This window comes from Hyla sarda, chromosome 3 (genome assembly GCF_029499605.1).
Source record: "Hyla sarda isolate aHylSar1 chromosome 3, aHylSar1.hap1, whole genome shotgun sequence".
Taxonomy (NCBI): Eukaryota; Metazoa; Chordata; class Amphibia; order Anura; family Hylidae; genus Hyla; species Hyla sarda.
Window position 1 is genome coordinate 373,538,199 of NC_079191.1, and position 18,410 is coordinate 373,556,608.

The 18,410-nt window shown below is 41.6% G+C and overlaps 1 protein-coding gene across 2 annotated transcripts in view; it reads left to right on the forward strand.

The window, feature by feature from the left end:
* PLCB1 (phospholipase C beta 1) overlaps positions 1 to 18,410 on the forward strand; it is a 750,135-nt gene that overhangs the window by 465,340 nt on the left and 266,385 nt on the right. For both annotated transcript variants that reach the window (XM_056567840.1, XM_056567842.1), the window contains exon 6: positions 15,598 to 15,651. In XM_056567840.1, coding sequence (XP_056423815.1) covers positions 15,598 to 15,651 — 54 coding nt within the window. The remainder of the gene's footprint in view (positions 1 to 15,597; positions 15,652 to 18,410) is intronic.

Below are 18,410 nucleotides of genomic sequence, written 5' to 3' on the forward strand. Positions count from 1 at the left end.
AAGACTGAGCAACATATATGTATGTTAAAGATAAGTAACTGCTCAGTGGAGGCCCTTTTTGACTCGGGTAGCCTGGTATCTTTGTTCAGACCAGCCTTGCGGCTAGTGACTATGTGCCGAACAAACACATAAGAGACACACAGAGACATTGTAGCCTACCCTGTGGTCCCTGTTGAGTTTGTGACTCCCTCTGCAACTGTGACCTCCAAAGTTGGGGTTGTAAAACAACTTATGTATGCAGTTATTAGAGATGAGCAAACTTTTGAAAAATTTGGTTAGATCTGAATTTATTTGTGGTGAATCTATATTAACCCCTTAAGGACTCAGACAATTTTATTTTACCGTTTTCGTTTTTTCCTCCTCGCCTTCATAAAAATCATAACTCTTTTATATTTTCATCCACAGACTAGTATGAGGGCTTGTTTTTTGCGTGACCAGTTGTCCATTGTAATGCCATCACTCACTTTACCATAAAATTATGGCGCAACCCAAAAAATACTATTTGTGTGGGTAAATTAAAAAGAAAACCACAATTTAGCAAATTTTGAAAGGTTTTGTTTTCATGCCGTACAATTTACTGTAAAAACGATGTGTTCTTTATTCTTTGGGTCAATACAATTAAAATGATACCCATGCTAACATATTTTTCTATTACTGTTGTGCTTAAAAAAAAAAATTTTTCAACCAAATTAGTACGTTTAAAATCCCCCTATTTTCAAGGCCTATAAGTTTAAAATTTTTCCGTATAAGCGGCAGTGTGAGGGCTTTTTTTTTTTTTTGCGCCGTAATCTGTACTTTTTTATTGATACCAAATTTGCTTATATAAAACTTTTAACACATTTTTTATTATTTTTTTATTAATAAAATGTTACAAAAAAGCAGCTATTTTGGACTTTTTTAACGTTCATGCCATTCACCGTACGGTATCATAAACATTTTATTTTAATTTATTTTAACACTTTTTGGGGGTGAAATAGGGAAAATGGGACAATTAGGTTTTTATTGGGGAGGGGGTTTTTCAAATTTTTTTTTACTTTAAAAAAAAAAAACTTTTTTACTTTTATTTTTTATTTTTAGGGGACTATTTATAGCAATCATTTGATTGCTAATACTGTTCAGTGCTATGCATAGGACATAGCACTGATCAGTATTATTGGTCATCTTCTGCTCTGGTCTGCTCGATCGCAGGAAGGCAGCGGAGACTCGTGGAAGGCAGCTGAGGCAGGTGAGGGGACCTCCGTCTGCCGTTCTGAATGATCGGATGGCCTGCGCTGCGAGCGATCTAATCATGCATTTTTGTGACCTCTATGCTGCAGATGCCGTGATCTGTATTGATCAGGGCATCTGAGGGGTTAATACTCGCGGTTATGCATAGGACTTAAATGTACATCCTGGTGTGTTATGTACCAGCTCACCAGGACATACACTTACGTCCGGCGTCATGAAGGGGTTAAAAATGGCTATTTCTTGACTACAGAGAGAGCCTTAATATGGGGTGTAAAACACTTTGCTTTGTTCTAACACGTATATGGAGTGTGCTAGGGTAGTGAAATAATACTTTTATTCAGTATAACATGCAGATTACAGGCATCGCTTTTAGAATCACTGCCGTAGAGCAGCACAATGACAGATCCTGGAGGTGGCATCAGTATGAGGAGACCATATAGTGGCTGAATGACACAGCATGAAGGTTTAGGCAGCATGAGGAGACCATATAGTGTCTGAATGAAACAGCTTGGATGTGGCTGAAGCATGAGGAGACCATATAGTGGCTGAATGACACAGCGTGGAGGTGTTGGCAGCAGGAGGAGACCATATAGTGGCTGAATGACACAACGTGGAGGTGTTGGCATCATGAGGAGACCATATAGTGGCTAAATAACAAAGCATGGAGGCGTTGGCAGCATGAGGAGACCACATAGTGGCTGAATGACACAGCGTGGAGGTGTTGGCAGCTCGAGGAGACCATATAGTTACTGAATTACACAGCCTGGAGCTGGCAGCAGCATGAGCAGACACAAGGGCTTCACAATCCCTGAGATTAAAAGATGAATTTTGAAATGTATATTGAAGATTTATAGTAGCTAGTGCTGCCATAAAAATGTTTAGGCCCAGGCCCAGCAGAATCAGCAAACTATATATTGGCTGAATGACACAGCCTTGAGGTGGCTGAAGCATGAAGAGACCATATAGTGTCTGAATGGCACAGCCTGGAGTTGGCAGAAGCATGAGGAGACCATTGAAATGTCAGATTTTTAAATAGAAATTTAAGATTTTGAAATTAAAACTGAGGATTTTAAATTGAAATTTTAACTCCCAAGTTTTAGTGTCCCGGCCCCTGGCGTGTGGGTGAAAAGGACCAAATCTAACAAAGAGTCACATGTCACATGGCAGCACAATGACAGAGCCTGGAGGTGGCATCAGTATGAGTAAACCATATAGTTGCTGAATGACATAGCCTAGAGCTGGCAGCAGCTTGAGTAGACACTAGGGCTTCACAATCCCTAAGATTAAAGGATGAATTTTGAAATTTAAATTGAAGATTTATGATAGCTAGTGTTTTTAGGCCCAGGCCCAGCAGCATTAGTACACCATATATTGGCTGAATGACATAGCCTGGAGGTGGCTGAAGCCTGAGAAGACCATATAGTGGCTTAATGACACAGACATGAGTTGTCTGAAGCATGAGGAGACCATATAATGGCTGAATGGCACAGCCTGGAGTTTGTGGCAGCATGAAGAGACCATATAGTGGCTGAATGGCTCAGCCTGGGGGTGGCTGAAGCATGAGGAGACCATATAGTGTCTGAATGGCACAGCCTGGAGTTGGCGGCAGATGAGGAGACAATAGGGCCTCGCAATCTCTAAGAATAAAAGATGAATTTTGAAATTTCCATTGAATGTGTATGGTAGCTAGTGCTACCATAAACATATATAGGTAATGTCCTAGGCCCAGCAGCATCACTAAAGCATGTAGTTTAGTTGATGAATGACACAGACTAGAGCTGGCTGAAGCATTAGTAAACCATATATTGCAAGAATGGCACAGCCTGGAGGTGACTGAAGCTTCAGTAAAACATATATTGGATGAATGGCACAGCCTAGAGGTGGCTGAAGCATCTGTAAACACAGTACACTTAAAAAAAAAACGTATTTTAGAAAAACACCAGCCCGTGATTACTTTTGCCTGGAATTTCACAGTATCTAGGCCCTTGACAGATTTGCAGGTACAAAATAGTACACTACTTAGATGTACGTATGTGGCATGCACTTATGAGGGGGGGAAAATGCGGCTCAGTACACTTAAAAAAAGCGTATATAACACAGCAGTACATAAAAGTGCTGCAAAACAAAAAAGCTGTGTACTAAACACAAAATTGCAATCTGTCAAAGACTATTAGGAATGGACTGCTGGGTATTATACCATCTACAGACTAGTATAACCAGCAGATGATTTGTTATGGAAAAACAAATTGCACTGAATTGCACTGAAAAATGATTCCTGCCTCCTCTGCTAAGGTTTATGAAGTTGAGGCAGCTTGTTGAAATGTATGAGGCAACACACGGCTCTCTTCCCCTCTCTGTAATATAATGCTGAAGAAAGTGACTGGTAGGTTAATGGCTGCATTAAAAATCCTGTCCACCAGAACGCTGATGTGACTAGGATGTGAAACGCTGCTGGAATGAGCTTTTCAGTGTAACACACACAGCTATGTCCATCCTATCTGTATGCAGTGTAATGAATGATATGACGAACCGCAAAATGGCTGCCGAATATAAAGGACTGTGACATCACAGGGGTGACTGGCTGCTGATAGGTTGCATCCTGCATGTGATTCAGGGTCATCCCACCTACTTCCCTTCCCGCCTTCACAGCGTTCCTTGCCCCATGTGCTGACATGTGGATCCGCCATTTTAGATGCCCTGGAGCCTGGAGTAAATGGAGTTTAATGAAACAATTTGTTTGATAGAATCGCAGCGATATTGGCATTTGTTGCAAATCGAATATTTCATGAAATTCGTAATGAATTCCAGTTCATCAGCTTCTGATTCACTCATCTCTAGCAGTTATATTAGGTCGTGATTTCCCATTGTTCTGAGAGTTGTGGAAAAGGACTACTTCTACAGCTGGGGAAGAAACTCCGGCAGAATCTGTACCTCTCCCTGTTAGTGATGGGTCATGTAAGACAACCATTGAAAACAATGCTAACAATGAGGGGCAAAATGGAAATATGGGTGCACCTGAAATGTATAGTGATAACCTTTTTCCTTTGCAGGACTGCATAGCAACAGAGATGCCTATAGTAAAAGAGCATATGGAGAGAGCTAAAGAGGCTTTGATGACATCCCAGGTTAAGGTTAAAGATGTAGTGCAAACACTTCCCCCAGTAACAATAGGTGAGACATTTGTGGTACGCCTCGGGGGTTGTAGGGTAGTTGGGGTGTTGCTGTTATGAATAATAAAGGGTGCTGTTAACCCTTGTCACTCGTGACGCCAGGGTGAGGGTTAAATACTGTAATGGTGCTGGGCCTATCGCCACCCTTCCCAAGAGCGATAGGTGAGTGCGTAATAAATGGATTGTCCACAACCACTGTTTAACTGAAAACTTGCAGGAACTTTTACTGAAGATTTTCTGTAGCAGGCAATATCAATAACAGTCCAGAAAACAGCCTATTTCTAGTGGAGCAGCGATTGACAGTTGGTATGGATCAGATAAGCTCAATTTAGCTTTTAGAAGATTCCGTAGCATAGATCCGCTGGGTTTAGGGGTGCAATTAGGTCCAGTGATCTTGCGGAGAGTAGCGGGAAATTGTAGAAGTATAACAGCTTTGGTATAGGCCGAGGCCGCAAGGCTTTGACCTAGTAAATGTACTTGAAAGTTGCAGAGGTCCTACCTCGTTCAGTGACAGCAACCCAAGAAAGAGAATAATGGCCGCAGCTCCCTTATATGGGCAGGGGCTGAGTCGTTTTGGATTGGTCCACAACAACTGTCACTCACCGTTACACGGCATTGTGGGTGAACACGTGACACAAGAACCACCTAAGGTCCTTCAACATACCATAGAGTTCTGAGTAAGGGCTTTAACATACCATAGAGTTCTGAGTAACGGGTCACATGACCTAAGGTCCTGCAACGCCAAACAAGTGAGTAATGCAACATACATATTTACAATGATATTTGTTATAAATATTAACTTACTAAGGGGCGACTAGGGGCTAACTAGGGAAGCGGACCCCGACAGCCCTAGGGACTCTGACTTTGGGGACCCCCCACCAAGGCACAGTATGAAATACGGTGCCGGGACACCACAGATTGTCAGTGCACCAGAAGCAGGAGGTGAGGGAATTCTTGCAGAAAAATAAACGCAAGTTTTCTGACCTACCAGGCCGCACTCACCTAATAAAACACCAGATTAAAACTGAGCCTCAAAGTAAAAAAAAATGTAAAGCCATACAGGATTCCTGAAGCACGCAGGGAGGCAGTGTCCTCTGAGGTCAAGCGCATGCTTGAATTAGGTGTCATTGAGGAGTCTACTAGTGAATGGTCAAGTCCCATTGTACTAATCCCAAAGCCCAATGGGATGTGAAGATTCTGTAATGACTTCAGAAAATTAAATGAGGTCTCAAAATTTGATGCATATCCCATGCCCCGGGTACATTAACTTATTGGGAGGCTTGGGAGGGCAAGGTACATCCCAACACTTGACATTACTAAAGGTTATTGGCAGATACCGTTATCTGAGGAGGCTAAAGAGAAAACTGCATTCTCCACTCCAGAAGGCCTTTTTCAGTTATGATGCCATTTGGGTTAGATGGGGCCCCTGCTACATTTCAGAGGCTAATCTTGAGACCACATTGTGATTATGCCGCTGCTTACCTGGACGATGTGGTCATTTTTTTTATCTGACTGGAAAAGTCACCTCTGTAAGGTACAGGCAGTGATAGACAACATCAATGATGCAGGCTTAACCATAAACCCTGAGAACTGTGCAGTGGGTCTAGTGGAAGTAAAATACATTGGTTATATTACTGATAGAGGGGTGGTTAACCCCTTAAGGACCAGGCCATTTTACACCTTAAGGACCAGAGTGTTTTTTGCAAATCTGACCACTGTCACTTTAAACATTAATAACTCTGGAATGCTTTTAGTTATCATTCTGATTCCGAGATAGTTTTTTAGTGACATATTCTACTTTAACTTAGTGGTAAAATTTTATGGTAACTTGCATCCTTTCTTGGTGAAAAATCCCAAAATTTGATGAAAAAAATGAAAATTTTGCATTTTTCTAACGTTGAAGCTCTCTGCTTGTAAGGAAAATGGATATTCAAAATATATTTTTTTGGGGTTCACATATACAATATGTCTACTTTATGTTTGCATCATAAAATTTATGAGTTTTTACTTTTGGAAGACACCAGAGGGCTTCAAAGTTCAGCAGCAATTTTGAAATTTTTCACAAAATTTTCAAACTCACTATTTTTCAGGGACCAGTTCAGTTTTGAAGTTGATTTGAAGGGTCTTCATATTAGAAATACCCCATAAAAGACCCCATTATAAAAACTGCACCCCCCAAAGTATTCAAAATGACATTCAGTAAGTGTATTAACCCTTTAGGTGTTTCACAGGAATAGCAGCAAAGTGAAGGAGAAAATTCAAAATCTTCATTTTTTACACTCGCATGTTCTTGTAGACCCAATTTTTAAGTTTTTGCAAGGAGTAAAAGGAGAAAATTTTTACTTGTATTTGAAACTCAATTTCTCTCGAGTAAGCACATACCTCATATGTCTATGTTAATTGTTCAGCGGGCGCAGTAGAGGGCTCAGAAGGGAAGGAGCGACAAATGGTTTTTGGGGGGCATGTCACCTTTAGGAAGCCCCTATGGTGCCAGGACAGCAAAAAAAAAAACACATGGCATACCATTTTGGAAACTAGACCCCTCAGGGAATGTAACAAGGGGTAAAAGTGAACCTTAATACCCCACAGGTGATTCACGACTTTTGCATATGTAAAAAAAATATATATTTTTTACCTAAAATGCTTGTTTTCACAAAATGTTTACATTTTTAAAAAGGGTAATAGCAGAAAATACCCCCCAAAATTTGAAGCCCAATTTCTCCCGATTCAGAAAACACCCCATATGGGGGTGAAAAGTGCTCTGCTGGCGCACTACAGGTCTCAGAAGAGAAGGAGTCACATTTGGCTTTTTGAAAGCAAATTTTGCTCTGGGGGCATGCCGCATTTAGGAAGCCCCTATGGTGCCAGAACAGCAAAAAAAACACATGGCATACCATTTTGGAAACTAGACCCCTCGGGGAACGTAACAAGGGGTAATTTGAACCTTAATACCCTACAGGTGTTTCAAGACTTTTGCATATGTAAAAAAAAAAAATTTTTTTTTTACCTAAAATGCTTGTTTTCCCAAAAATGTTACATTTTTAAAAAGGGTAATAGCAGAAAATACCCCCCAAAATTTGTAACAAAATTTCTCCCGAGTACGGCGATACCCCATATGTGACCCTAAACTGTTGCCTTGAAATACGACAGGGCTCCAAAGTGAGAGCGCCATGCGCATTTGAGGCCTAAATTAGGGACTTGCATAGGGGTGGACATAGGGGTATTCTACGCCAGTGATTCCCAAACAGGGTGCCTCCAGCTGTTGTAAAACTCCCAGCATGCCTAGACAGTCAACGGCTATCTGGCAATACTGGGAGTAGTTGTTTTGCAACAGCTGGAGGCTCCGTTTTGGAAACAGTGGCGTACCAGACGTTTTTCATTTTTATTGGGGAGGGGAGGGGGGTTGTATAGGTGTATGTGTATATGTAGTGTTTTTTACTTTTTATTTCATTTTGTGTTAGTGTAGTGTTTTTAGGGTACAGTCGCACGGGCGGGGGTTCAAATTAGTTTCTCGCTGGCAGTTTGAGCTGCGGCAGAAAATTTGCCGCAGCTCAAACTTGCAGCCGGATACTTACTGTAATCCTCCGCCCATGTGAGTGTACCCTGTACATTCACATTGGGGGGGGGGGGGGAAACATCCAGCTGTTGCAAAACTACAACTCCCAGCATCTATGGTCTATCAGTGCATGCTGGGAGTTGTAGTTTTGCAACAGCTGGAGGCACACTGGTTGTGAAACACCGAGTTTGGTAACAAACTCAGTGTTTTGCAACCAGTGTGCCTTCAGCTGTTGCAAAAGCTACAACCCCCAGCATGTATGGACAGCGGAAGGGCATGCTGGGTCTTGTAGTTATGCAACAGCTGGAGGCATACTACTTTGGCTGGGGATTGTAGTTATGCAACAGCTGGAGACACACTGGTTTGCTACTTAACTCAGTGTGCCTTCAGCTGTTGCAAAACTACAACTCTCAGCAGTCAGACAGCCAACGGGCATGCTGGGAGTTGTAGTTATGCAACCACCAGATGCACCACTACAACTCCCAGCATGCACTTTAGCTGATTGTGCAAGCTGGGAGTTGTAGTTATACAACAGCTGAAGGTACACTTTTCCATAGAAAGAATGTGCCTCCAGCTGTTGCAAAACTACAAGTCCCAGCATGCCCGTAAGGAGTTGGGGTGGTCTGCCTCCTGCTGTTGCATAACTACAGCTCCCAGCATGCCCTTTTTGCATGCTGGGAGCTGTTGCTAAGCAACAGCAGGAGGCTGTCACTCACCTCCAACGATCCAGCCGCATCAGGTCAGTCCCTCGTCGTCGCTGCCGCCGCTGCTCCTGGGGCCCCGATCCCAACAAGGACGCCGGGGATCGGGGTCCCCAGCACCCGGGGTGCACGTCCCGCACCCGCTCACGTCCTCCGGAAGAGGGGCGGAGCGGGTTGCGGGAGTGACACCCGCAGCAGGTGCCCTGATTGGTCGGCCGGTAATCCGGCCGACGAATCAGGGCGATCGTGAGGTGGCACCAGTGCCACCTCACCCCTGCAGGCTCTGGCTGTTCGGGGCCGTCTCTGACGGCCCCGATCAGCCAATAATTCCGGATCACCGGGTCACTGGAGACCCGATTGACCCGGAATCCGCCGCAGATCGCTGGACTGAATTGTCCAGCGATCTGCGGCCATCGCCGACATGGGGGGGTCATCATGACCCCCCTGGGCGATATGCCTCGATGCCTGCTGAACGATTTCAGCAGGCATCGGGCACCGCCTCCGCTCCAGATGGTTGCGGGGGGGGGGGGGGGGGGTTGGGCGGTAAAACACATGACGTGACATACGTCATGTGTCCTTAAGGACTCGGAAATGGAGACGTATGAGAACGTCATGTGTCCTTAAGGGGTTAAACCCCAGATCAATAAGATTGAGGCGATACAGAACTGGCCTAGGCCATTAACAAATAAACAGGTGAAGGCCTTCCTTGGCATAGCCGAGTACTACCGTCGGTTTGTACCCAACTTTGCCTCAATTGCTACACCATTGACAGACTTAACAAAGGGCGGTAAGTCAGTAATGTGGAAGTGGACCCCAGAGGCAGAAAAGGCTTTTCAGAGCCTAAAGTCTGCCCTGTGTGAACAGCCAGTGCTTGTTTCCCCAGATTTCAGCAAACAGTTTCTGGTCCAGATGGATGCGTCTGATACAGGTTTGGGAGCAGTCCTGTCACCAGGGGCGTTGCTAGGCCTCCAAAAGATCCGGGGCACGGGCCATTGGTGGAGCCAAAAAAGGAGGGGCAGTGGAACCGGGCCGCTCAGTGGGTGGGGCCACTCTGGATACAGGATATAACTCATTATCAGTACAGGATAAGTAATGTAATGTATGCACACAGTGACCTCACCAGCAGAATAGTGAGTACAGCTCTGGAGTATATTACAGGATATAACTCAGGATCAGTACAGGATAAGTAATGTAATATATGTACACATTGATCTCACCAGCAGAATAGTGAGTCCAGCTGTGGAGTATAATACAGGATATAACTTAGGATCAGTACAGGATAAGTAATGTAATGTATGTACTCAGTGACCTCACTAGCAGAATAGTGAGTATAGTGAGTGGGGTCACTGTATGAAATTACATTACTTACCCTGTACATGGGTTTACATTATTAGTGTCTATACTGTATACCAGTATTTCCTAACTAAAGTGCTTCCAGCTGTTGAAAAACTACTACTTTTGCAACAGCTGGAGGCACCCTGGTTGCCCCCTCTTTATATTGTATCAGTGCCCCTATTATACAGTATCCCCCCCCCCCCTTATTACATACACTTTGTACAGATACACACTCACACACAGGCACTTTATATATTCATACACAAGCACATTACATAGACACACAGATATACACACAGACATATATATCTACACACACATATGTACATGTAGGGACACTTGCTTAAAAAAAAAAAAAAATCCTCTATTCAGTCACCATTTTTTTTTGTAGATCTTTCCCCTGTGCACAGTCACAGGCAGCCAGGGACGGACTGGGACCAAAAATAAGCCTGAGCATACTAGAATATGCAGCCCATTTATTTTTTGGTCTGGGTCCCAGCAGTCAGACCCCCACCAAAATAAAATGGGCTGCATAGTCTAAAACCCCCAGGTTGATCTCCAGCTATTGTAAAGCTACAATCCCATCATGTCTGGAGCCTCAGGCATTATGGGAGTTGTAGTTTTGTATCAGCTGGAGTCCACAGATTGGAGTACAGTGTCACCCATTATCACAGCAGGACTTAAAAGTGACTACAGCAGTGATGGGACAGTCAGGACACAAGGATATCACTGACCTGAGTGACGTCTTCTCTGTTGGTCCAGATATCAGGTCTTCTTCCTGCTCCATCTTCTCTGTAGAGTCTGACGCCCGGACATCATTGGTTCCTCACTATGTCAGCAGATCCTCATCCTCTGCATGAAGACCATGATTATGATAACTCTACCAAATACTATGACATCTGAAAATTATTCTGCCATACACTGTATCCCCGAATATAAAACAACCTTCCACTGTACTCCTGAATATAATACGGCCACACACTTTACCCTCTGAATATAATACAGCCAACCACTGTACCCCTGAATAATATACAGCCAACCACTGTACCCCTGAATATAATACAGCTAACCACTGTACCCCTGAATATAATACTGCCAACCACTGTACCCCTGAATATAATACTGCCAAATACTGTACCCCTGAATAATATACAGCCAACCACTGTACCCCTGAATATAATACAGTCAACCACTGTACCCCTGAATATAATACTGCCAACCACTGTACCCCTGAATATAATACTGCCAAATACTGTACCCCTGAATAATATACAGCCAACCACTGTACCCCTGAATATAATACAGTCAACCACTGTACCCCTGAATATAATACTGCCAACCACTGTACCCCTGAATAATATACAGCCAACCACTGTACCCCTGAATATAATACAGTCAACCACTGTACCCCTGAATATAATACTGCCAACCACTGTACCCCTGAATAATATACAGCCAACCACTGTACCCCTGAATATAATATTGCCAAGTGCCAACCACTGTACCCCTGAATAATATGCAGCCAACCACTGTACCCCTGAATATAATACTGCCAACCACTGTACCCCTGAATATACTACTGCCAACCACTGTACCCCTGAATATACTACTGCCAACCACTGTACCCCTGAATATAATACTGCCAACCACTGTACCCCTGAATAATATACAGCCAACCACTTTACCCCTGAATAATATACAGCCAACCACTGTACCCCTGAATATAATACTGCCAACCACTGTACCCCTGAATATAATACTGCCAACCACTGTACCCCTGAATATAATACTGCCAACCACTGTACCCCTGAATGTAATACGACCAACCACTGTACCCCTAAATTTAATATGACCACACATTGCACCCCTAAATATAATACTGCCAACCACTTTACCCCTGAATATAATATGGCCACACACTGTACCCCTGAACATAATATGGCCACACACTGTACCCCTGAACATAATATGGCCACACACTGTTTCTTCTGTATTGCAGAATCCCCCCCCTGTACTTTCCTCACCCAGACTCCAAAGTCCCCCAAGACCCATCTTTCCCCTCCTCCCTCAGACCCCTAGGGGCTCGTCCACACTGCGGACATTCAACCGGTGGAATGTTCGCCTTCTGCAGGCGTTGCTGGCAATGCATTCTGGGTGAATTCTGCCCACAGAATGAACATTCTAATGGTTGGACGTCCATTCCAATGGCAGAATTGCCCTGTAGTAATTCCGCAATGTGCACAATGCATTAGTATCCCGGAATTTCGCTGGCAGAATGTCCACAGTGTGGATGAGCCCTAAGTCCCCCCAGACCCATATCTACCCTCTTCTTTCACACTTAAATCCGCCCAGACACATCTGCCTCATCCAGACCCCTAAGTCCTCATTTAGACCCCTCTGCTCTCCAGACCCCTAAGCCCCCCTTTAGAAAAGGGTCACCACCTTTCTTGCAAAAAAATACCAGCCATACTGATTAGCATAATTTATTTTATATGCGTGACATCACAGGATACAAATATGCAGGGAAATTTCATCCTATTCTGACCCCTATAACTTTTTTATTTCTCCTTATACGTCCTGTATAAGGAAATTTTTTTGCACCCCGATCTGTAGTTTTTAACGGTTCCATTTTTATTTTGATGTGGCCTTTTGATCGCCTTCTTTTGTCTTTTTGATCCAATTCTGGAGTTGCAGTTACTAACTACAATCCCCAGCATGCCCTGATACAGCCTGTGGCTCAGCAGCTGCCCCAAACAAAAACTACAACTCCCAGCATGTTGGACTATATGGTAGAATATAGTATGGGTCAGTGTTTCCCAACCAGGCGTGCCTCCAGCTGTTGCAAAACTGCAACTCCCAGCATGTTGGACTATAAAGTAGTATATAGTATGGGTCAGTGTTTCCCAACCAGGAGTGCCTCCAACTGTTGCAAAACTGCAACTCCCAGCATGCCCAGACAGCCAACAGCTGGAGGCACTCTGGTTGGGAAACAATGATATAGTATATGGTGCAACATGCAGGGAGTTATAGGATTGGTTGGATAAATACCGGCCAGGTGGCTACCCTACTTTAGACCCCTAAGTTCCCCCCAGACCCCTCTGCTCCCTGCCCCCTCCTCTTGTACATTCCTTTGCCCCTTCCTAGACCCCTTTGCCACCACTCCTTTGCACTGTTCTGTCCCTCCACAGACCCCCTCCTTCACAATCTTTTGACCCCTGACCCCTCTGTTTTTTTTTTGCACTATGCTTTGTGCCTAAAATTCATTTAAATAAACATCCTATTGGATGTTTGAAATCTACTGCCTGTGTGAATACTGTCATTGCCGACCCCACTGTGTGAGCCATTCCCTACAGTATATACCATAAAGCATAGAAACAGTATCACTTATATAAATGTGCACATGTAATTAAAATCTTTATTAAAAAGTGTAATATAAACTTAGAGAAAATGCATAAAAGGAATAATCATGCGTGCCAAAATGCACATGGTAGTGGCAATATCCTGGTTCCTGCATCACTATAGCACTTGCATCGTGTTGGGTCTGTATGGTCTCCCCTTATTCTAGTCTACGTAATTTCTGTATAAGCTTTCTTGGCACTTTATGCATGTGGCACTTTATTATGAAATTAGTTGTTTTTTGCACTTGATAATGTAATTATTAATCCATACACCTATTCTGCCTAGTGTGCTGCCTTAGACCAATTTGAGCATTGTTGTATACGTTTTTGTTCTGAGTCCATTCATACTATATATATATATATATATATATATATATATATATATATATATATATATATATTATTCAAGTAAAGATATGAGGGTATATATGTGTGTGTATGTATATATATATATATATATATATATATATATATATATATATATATATCCTCATATCTTCACTTGAATACTATTATATTTACTTGAATATTATTATTATATGCATGTTCTGATTATGTCACCCCATTTTTCTGATGTGCGAATTCCTCTTTTGTTTGCCATTTTTATTTTTATTTAATACTTTTTAATAAAGATTTTTTATTTAATGTGTACAGTTGACTTTGTTTCTTTGTTTGTATGTTTGTTGGTATATCTGCTATGCTTGGAGTTCACCATAAGGTTGTCAATTAGATTGTAGGGGCTACTTTAGCTTTGTCCTTAATTTCCTGCTTTAGTTTGTAATTTTGTATAATCTGTATAGTTACCTAGTTATACAGTTTTGTGCAGTCAGATGCAAATATTATGAATACAACTATTCATAAAGGGAACATACAGAGTGATTTTCTTTCTGATATGTATTAAAAAAGGACTTATGGCGGGCAGAACACAGACTAAAGGAAACATCCAACAACAGTAGTACCAGTTCAGTCCATAGGTAGAAATGCTATACTTCATAGAAACTTCCGATAGAAAAAGCAAAAATCCACATAGGCAGACTGGATAAGACATAGGAGCATATGGCAGGAAGTATTAAGACAATATCAATAAAACCAATATGAGACAGACTGGACAAGACACAGACAACACAATGCAGCCATGCAAACCAAACAATAATAATCCATTTATACATTCAATGTAAACAAAGACAGGACATAGACAAATATGTACGCAGCCTCCTAGCAGCAGGGGACAATGATTATCAATTACTATGTCCTGCCCAAAAAAAAAAAAGGCAAATAGATTCATTATATAGAATCAGGATTTACCTCAAACCAGACACAACAAAAACCAGTCATGGATCCACATTCTGGTAAAAACATAACTGCTGCTAGCAAGTGAATAAACATAAGAGCAAGAAGATGACATGCATTCCAGAACACTCCATATGTAGGAAGGTAGTCTCCTATAGAAGTATTGCCTCTGCATGCAGTGCATGGAGTCTTTATAGCTCCATAGTAATGCTATTTTCCATGGCTCTAATGTGTACACTTTTTGGGAGAATTTGGTGCATTTTACTTAGCCTACTTTGTATAAAGACCAACCTATGAAATTTCCCCCTTAGGATCTACACAATGTAATAGAATATCGGTCATCTATCTAAAATGTTGATGTGTAGCTAAGATATAATTGGGTTAAGCAACAAGACAAAGATCAAACTCACACAAATCTACCTCTAAATAATCAGTTTAAGAATCTGAAAAGTGTTGAATTTTTCTAGTTCTAGTCCTGATTTATAGAGATGTGGCGGCAGGAGCTGGAATGAACAGAAATATACCATTGTCTGAGCTAAAGCAGAATGGGCTGAAATCTTCCTCAATGATGTGAGATATGATATTATATTATAGAAACCATCCCGTGTGAAAAATATGCAATAACCGCATCTGGAAAGGGCCATATATTTATTGGAGAGCCACACTTGACATTTACATTTCTTTTATGCCTCGCGCAAATCAATGTAGTTGAGCTCCGACGTTTGAGTATTATCTTTCAGCTTTGCTTTTCAGTAAGTCTTGGCTCTGCCAATTCATCTACTATCCAATGTACTGCAATAAAGAAAACATTTCAAGAAAGCATTTCTTATCATATTTGTGATTTTCTTTTTATAAAAAGTACATTCAGTACTGTCATCAAACAAGAATAATAGATACATTGTGCGTTTTTTATTCTTCAGATACACCAAGCTGAGGCTTCAAGTCAATCAAGAAGGGAAGATCCCTGTTAAAAAGTGAGTTGTTGGCTTCTGAAGAATATCTATTATTATATATTGTTATAATATATTGTTGTATAACTTCGTCATTTATCGTATGCCTGACACTTTACAATATATCTCATAAAGAGGAAGATGCATTTCCCTTACCATTCTGCATGGCTTAGCGTTCTGTAAGGGCTTATTTACGAGGAGGAATATACACCCGCCACAACATTCTGTGGGTGGCACGTGCCAACTGAATCAGCCAGCAATGCACCATCTTCATAGATGGCAATGCGTATCCGAGTGGATTTTGCTGAAAGAATGAACATGTTCATTCTTTCTGCAGAGTCCGGAATTTGAATTTCCACGGCAGAATTCTCTGCTGTAGAAATTTTACATTGTGCACAGGGCAGCAGAACCCTAGTAAAACATTGGGCCATGTGAATGGGCTTAGCTAAATATTAGCTTAGCGCTTAATGGTAATACAGTAAACAGAGGACAGCGAGGAGGGAGATGCAGTTTCTCTATGAAAAGACATGATGTGAGAGGGGAGGTGGAACGGAAATGTAAAAAAAACTCAAAGGCTATGTTTATACACAGGATTTTTTGTCACAAACAACTGTAAAGAAATAACAAAAGTATTAAAACAGCTAAATTTACAGCTAAAAAATAACTCGTCAGAAAAAGTGTCAACAAAGCCCAATCGGCTCATAGTATTGAACACAGAACTAGTCTCAAAAGCTTTGACTGTTTTGGTTTTTCTCCAGCCATATTTGTAGCTTTTTTGGGCTACAGCAAAAACTATAGCCCCAAAAATGGGGCAATCGTTTACAGCCCAAAAGACTTGCTTTCCCCCCTTTTGTCTCTTTCATTTGTACCAAACTGCCATGACAACTTTGACTCACCTCTTAGGCACCTTACTTCCAGCAACTTCCCAGCCTTTATACAAACTCCCTATCATAGTGCCCCAAATGGTAATAATCCTTCACACAGTAATAGGGCTTCATTTAGGTCCCATAGAGTAATTAGCCTTTTCCATGCCTCCAACAGTTATTATGGCCCTTCTGTGCACTCCACACTGTTAATATGCCCCCATACAGTGCTCCAGTAATTGGCGAGGGGTTGAACAGTCATGTATTCATTGCACATTCATTGGCCATTTCACTCAATTTATCTTGGCTGGCCATATGTTTAGACTTTTTCTCATTTTTCATTCCTTATTGTGTTTCTTTGAATTAAAAAGGTGAACTGGTCCTAAATCATCGAGGAAAACTTTCAGTGCTTGTCTTTTATTGAAACATTATATGAAAAAAAACCTCTCAAGGAAAAATAAAGCCTCTTGCAATATGAATGCATTTTCCTATTTTAAATTCATCAAACTGAATGTAAAAATGGATTTGTGCTCCCCATCGACAGAACACTGTGATATTATTTGACTCACCCAATGTGCTCATGTTGTTTCTTTGAGAAGCAAATAGCTTTGTCATGCCTGCAGGTGCCAAATGATGTTGCAGGGCGGCCGAATCTTTTGGAATAATGATTTCATATTCTGACTTGGATTAATGGTAATGACTGTAGGGTAGGTGCAAGGATGCACACAACCACATTATCACAGCTACTCAAAGGTGGTGATAAACATTCAGGATGGAACATATAGAGAAATAAAGGAACGATATTGCAAAAAAAAAATAATAATAATAATAATTAAATTGGGCCCTGCTCCTGGTGTTGGTTCATGCTACCCACCATCTCAAAATAGGAATAACTCTCACTGTTTCTCTCTTTGAGTTTTCTGTGGGGGGAGAAAAGCAGTTTGGGACCCACAACAAACTAACATGGTGTCCCTTCACAAATACCCACTATCGCAGTCCAATTAGGGAGAAGAATTTCAAAATGGCCGTGCCATACCCGGGTCTGAAAGGAATATGAGCAGATTGGAGTCTGCTAGTGACCGTATCTGTTATATTTATATATATATATATATATATATATATATATATATATATATACACTGAAACAGCAGGGGCCAAAAAATAAATACATTTGAAAAATGACCTAGCAGACTCTAGTGGGCTAATTGAATAGAATTGAATGGGGTATGGCACAGGTACAACATGGTTATGGCAGAAGGTGGTTTTGAAATTCTCCCACCAGATCCAGCTGCCTAAAACTAAAACGTGGTATGACTGCACCCTAAGACAAGTTGTATAGCACTTAGCTTTCCCTAGTTGTGACTAATAATTTATCATAACAGAAATCAGCAGTCCCCTGTAAAAATATATAGTGCCACTCCATCCAAAAATTTGTTTTGGAATTCCATTCCGAAGATTGTGGAGTATCCAACCACTGGAATGGCAGCAGAACCCCTTTAAGTTCTGGTCTGGGGTGTATCATTTTTGTATACACCTTTGAATACTCTATAGTATGAAAACCACAACATTGCATAAATTAACTTAAACTTTTCTACATTTAATGGGGAACATTTGCTTTAAATTGGACCTGTCAGAAGGTAAACAGGGCTAAAAATTATCCCATGGATACACAGGGCTTCTCATGAGAATTCTGGGCATAACTTTAATATATCTATAGTCTTTAACCCTTTCAAGGACCAAGGGACATATTTGTCCCATGTTTCTAATTGCCTCATACAGGCAATTAAAAACATGGGTCAAATTCGGGTTAACAGCACTGAGATATGGCTAAATAGGCATTCTCATTGGGATTCAAAACATACCTTTTTTTATCTCAATATTTCTTTCTAGTGCAGAGATATACGCCTTACTTATAGCTAA